Source organism: Trypanosoma cruzi, genomic scaffold, assembly GCF_000209065.1.
Source record: "Trypanosoma cruzi strain CL Brener 1047053517155 genomic scaffold, whole genome shotgun sequence".
Taxonomy (NCBI): domain Eukaryota; phylum Euglenozoa; class Kinetoplastea; order Trypanosomatida; family Trypanosomatidae; genus Trypanosoma; species Trypanosoma cruzi.
In genome coordinates, this window is record NW_001849539.1 from 257,809 (window position 1) to 262,799 (window position 4,991).

The 4,991-nt window shown below is 51.8% G+C and overlaps 1 protein-coding gene across 1 annotated transcript, besides 5 other annotated features; it reads left to right on the top strand.

The window, feature by feature from the left end:
* Positions 1 to 4,991: a sequence feature (heterozygous, Esmeraldo-like haplotype).
* Positions 59 to 4,480, top strand: Tc00.1047053509143.10 (hypothetical protein, conserved; the record flags this gene model as incomplete). The annotated part of the gene is made up of 1 exon (XM_798871.1): positions 59 to 4,480. The coding sequence occupies one exon, from the start codon at positions 59 to 61 to the stop codon at positions 4,478 to 4,480; it is 4,422 nt and encodes a 1,473-aa protein (XP_803964.1).
* Positions 2,756 to 2,799: a microsatellite.
* Positions 3,131 to 3,153: a microsatellite.
* Positions 4,582 to 4,612: a sequence feature (AT_rich).
* Positions 4,683 to 4,725: a sequence feature (CT-rich).

Consider the following 4,991-nt stretch of genomic DNA (forward strand, 5'->3'; position numbering starts at 1 on the left):
AAAAAAAAGAAGAAAAAGAAGAGGAGGGAAGAAGCATCCATTATTAGAGAGTTGCAGGATGTCTTCTGAGGAGGCGGTGCAGGAGGTGCGACGCATCTTCACGAATAACACCGTTGAGCAGGTCCGGGACTATCTCAGCACCATCACCCGCGGCATACAGGAGAGTGACTACCGGCTCAAGCAGATTGTTGGGCAAAGTTATCGCGACCTTATTGCGGCCTGTGACAAGGTGGTGGGGATGGAACAAACATGCAGGAAGTTGCTGCAGATGCAGAAACAACTGCATACGGAGCAGCAACTGACATTGTCGCCCCAGAGCCCTGGAGACGTGCTGGAGCGGGGGATCTTTTCACGAAGAGGTGTTCATTCCGCGCCCTCCGAGGCGACGCCAGTGCGATGCCTGTTTGAGGCTGTCGTGGAAGGTCAAACACAAGGGAAGGAGGCGGGGCGGAATGAAGCAGACGCATTGAGTTCAGCACCGTGTGACCGGTTAGTGTTTCAACAGCGGTGCGTTGCAATTGAAGGGTTGCTGGGGTCGCAGCAGGTGCAGAAGGCGGCCACCGTCTGGCATGAGCTAATGGATGGGTTAGAGTGCGAGAAGAGACTTGCAGTAAAAAGTATGACGACGACAGTGGAGTTCCAAGCCTCCATTTTGTCAGAGGGGCAAGGCAAACAGCATGAACAGTGGCGATTGTTGCTGGAGTCGTATAGAAGCCGCATTCGGCAGGGAATTCGTGAGTTACTTCGCAAGGATGCGGATGATGCGGCCCAACGGACGGTGACAAATGCTATTGCAACAAAACGTTCAGTGAGAGGTGGTGGGAGTATGAGGGAGACCCAGCGGCACGCGACGGCGAATGCGACGGCGGATAGTGTAACTTTGGGAGACGAATTTCTGACGGATGTGTTGGCGCACATGGCGGAGGCTCATGCGGCACTGGGCATTATTGACACCGCACCTGAAGCATTGGCTCTGCAACATCTTATTGAACTTGTGTCTGCCATGATTAACGATGAGCTTCAGCTAATATTAAAGGCGATCAATGGGGGGAATAAGAGGAAGAGGGGAAGTGAAAGTGCATGTGGGACGACGAATACCGTTAAACAGTCATCTGGAAAGATGGAGTGGCTGCGTGTTGCTCTGCCGTTGCCAATGTGGCTCCTTGACGACGCTGCAAATTCGCCGCTCTCTACTGCATGGATACCACTCTCCATGGAGGCAGCACATAGTGTGGGGAAAGGTATTACTACCTCAGCGACGACGACGGACAGTAGTCAACCTGTTGCATCTGTAGCCAGTCGATCCAACTGTAAGGCGAGCAATGGAGTCATTGCCTTACATATTCTACAGCGCGCACAACAGTTGTTTTTCCATCTTGTTGCCTACGTTGCGTCGGTGCTGCCACGTCTCTATGAACATGGGCGGGATGCTGAAAAAGGGCCCTTGTCGCAGCATCATGGCGGGGATGATGATGATGACGGGGTAAATGATAGGGAGGATGTGGATGGATATGGGAATTACAAAAGACAGCAACGTTCTTTGCAGACACTGCTGACACTTCGTGGACGACTGGTTGCCAAAGAACAAAAAGAGCGGCAAAAGCAGCAGGAAGAAGACGGGAGCAAAGACCTATTGGAATTCAGCGACCGCATGTCAAGCCGTATGGGTGGGAGTTCTGCACGTGGTGCATTGTCCAGTTCTCTTCTTAGTGCCCCGGAGGAGATCGGAGATGCTTCATTGAGTGAATCGAATTCAGCGATGGGCATACTTCTTCCGGGTGGATTCAATGCACCCAAGCGAACGCATTTGCGAACAATCTATATTCGTGAGGTGATGCGTCAGGTGTGCGGAATGCAACTTCTTGACCCAAAGCTTCTTCAAGGACGGAAACCCGCCAAGAGGTTTTGCGGCGTTGATTCCGGCAGCGACCATAAAAATTTACCGGCCGCGTTGGGGTGGAAATGTGAGGATGTCAGCAGGAAGTTAAGGATTGTCCAAGAGACCGTGTCACAGTTGTTGGGTTGTGTCGCGGATGCGGGTCTTCTGCGCAGCCCGCGTCTTGTGGCCCTGCAGGAGCGACTTGCACTTCAAGAGGCCACGCGAATGCAAAAGTGGCTTTGTGAAAGTCACCGGCAAAATGTTCTTCTTTTTGAAGACGCGTTGTGGACAGAGATGGTGCATAAAACGACGGAGCGTGCGCTTGTGAGGGCTGTTGGTGCCGGTTTGAGAAAGGCAGATGTTGTTTGGAATGCCATTTTGCAATCCATCCGTGTAGAAGGGAGTTGTCATGCCCACCATCAATCGCCATCGCCATCAATCCGGCCGTATGTTGAAACGGATGCCGTCACGACAACGAAGCCTGGCACATCATCGCAGTTTTCCAAGCGACTCCTGTCTCGCTCTTTTTTTGCGAGTCGACTTATTGCTGCGGTTCACTGCAGTGACGGCTGCAGAAATGAATCTGTTTTTTCTTCTGCCAACTCGGAAGGACGTATGCGCAGCTCTGGGAAGGAGAGTGCGACGATAAATGCTCTTCTTGCGCGTGCCGTGGTTCAGAGTGTGTGGTCGCGTTCCAAAACGGCATCTTTTGAGGGAAAGACACAAGACACATGCCAATTGTACACAAATAACCCTCATAACTTCATCTCAGATACTTCTTCAAAGGGATGCGTGTTTTCTGACACGTTTACGGCCATGATGGATGGGGAAAAACATGTATTGGCTTTTGAAGAGGAAGAAGAGATGTTATTTGTAGATGACGATGATGATAATGATGATGATGATGATGATGATGGTGAGAACGAGGGGGGTAAAGAAGAGGAAAAAAGAGGGGAGGGGAATACAAATGTGAGGAAAGGGAATAATGGTAACCACATGGAGGAAAAGAAAAAGGCAATCATGTGTATGTTTCCTTTGTATTCTGGGCGTATGGAGAGAAAGATTGTCTTAAATGATGATCAATCCGCCGTGTTTGAGCGCAGCGTGTTACTGTACATGCTTCAACGTATTTTTGATTCCGAGAGGTTGTGTGCTGTGGCACAGACGCCCGTTCATAATCTCATTACGGCATGGATTTCAGGTGCTCTGGGGCGCGTACAGGATATGATGCGAAGAGAAAAGGAGGCATATCAGCAGCAGCAGCAGCAGCAGCAAGAAGACGAGGGAGAATCATTTGAACGGTGTGCGGCCATGATGGTCTTTTTTCATCGTCTCTCTTTGCTTGTGGAGGTGCTTTTGTGTGTATTGGAGACGACACCGGCGGTATCAAACACGGCGGGGGCGCTTTGGGAGGAACTTCGTGGGACTGTCATTGCCTGCCACATGCCATGGGTGCAACTCTTACGTCGCGAGTGGGAAAGCGGACTCTGCGCGGCATACAGGGAGGCGTGGGCGGCTGTCAGGGTCCCCACGGTGGATGCAGTCGCCCCATCGTTGGCTGCACGACGATACACTCTGGGATATGCGGCATGTTGGTGTCATGACTTTTGTCGCCATCCGCATCAGCCCCAGCAGCGTGAGGAGGAAAAGGGAGAGCAACCGGTAGCGTACCCAATTCATCTCACGCCACATGTTGCGGAGCTTTTGTTTTCTCTGCAGCACGTTCTGTACACCGTGGGGGCGGGGCAGCGCCTCCGCGAGACGGTGCTTCCGATTGTTATACGCGAGCTGCTTGACGGCACGTCATCCGCCCTTTTGAGTTTTGTCTTGCCATCTCTGGCGGAGGACAAGAGACACATAAACGACAGTGCGAACAGCAATGCTGGTGGAGATGGTGATTTTCCAGCCCGCAGCCGTCAGGCTGGTTGTGTGGTGAATTCGGCAGCCAGCCACGACACAGAGGGGAATGAAGATGACACGGATGACGATGATGAAAAGGACGAGGCGCTGCTGCAATTGTACTTTGATGTGTTGTTTATCACTGGGCTTTTCACTTCACCGGACAAGGTGTCCAATTCATCCACCGCGGCGGTCCTGCAGGCGATTGAGAGCCGAGTGGATCCCGTCACATGGTCACTTACCGCCCCGTTTGTGAAATCTGCTAGTGCGCGGTTATTACGGGCGACGACCCTCTCATTTGGTTCGTGGTGCTCCGCAGCCGCAGCGGAGGTGTGGAACGTAGCAGGGAGCAATGCCCAGAGCGCCACAGAGAACATGCAGCCACACCAGTCACCATTGTTCAATGGGGCCATTGCTACCCCCAAGGAGCGAGATCGCTTCCCGCTGCTCCCGCTGGCCACCACCGCCCCTTCCATCATCCCGTCGGTGGGGGGAACGCACTCCAACCTCAAGGTAAGAGGCGGCAGTGAAGGAAGAGGAGGGGCGACATCGTCATGTGGCGCTGCAGATGTTGGTAGCGGGGATGGTTCATTGCCACCGGCTGCGTCTGCAGGTGGAAAAGAGCCTGTGACACCTTCCTTCACTGCAACGCTGTTGTGGGGTGATGGCACGACGAAGGGATGGATGGGATCGTTATGGTAGCGCAGCTCTGCTTCCATGTTTCCTTTTCACATTCCCTCTTTATTCCCCTCCTCTCTTTTTTTTTGTAGGGTATTCATGAATGCAGTGTTGTGAATCCACAGTTTTTTTTTTTTTAATTATATATATTTTTTTGACATTCTTGAGAATCGGGCTGTCTTTTTTTTTTTTTTTTGGTACACTCACTGATGGACTTTTGTGTTTGTCTTTTCTTTTCCCCTTCTTTCTTTCTTTCTTTCTTTCTCTCTGAGTGCGTTATTTATATTTTGGGAAGTGACATTTCCGGTGTGGGCGAAAGGCGTCGCCAAAAAGAGTGTGGTTGGGCTGGTGGGTGGGGGCGGGATACCGCGTAGGGCTTTAACGTTGTTGCAGGAACCACTGCGGCGAACAGACATCGTCCACACAGAGACAAGAAGTACGTTATTAGTGGGGTGGTGGTGGTAGACACCCCTTTTTCTCACCCTACTTGCGTGTGTGCGTTTGTGGGAGAAGAGGAATCATAACAACAACAACA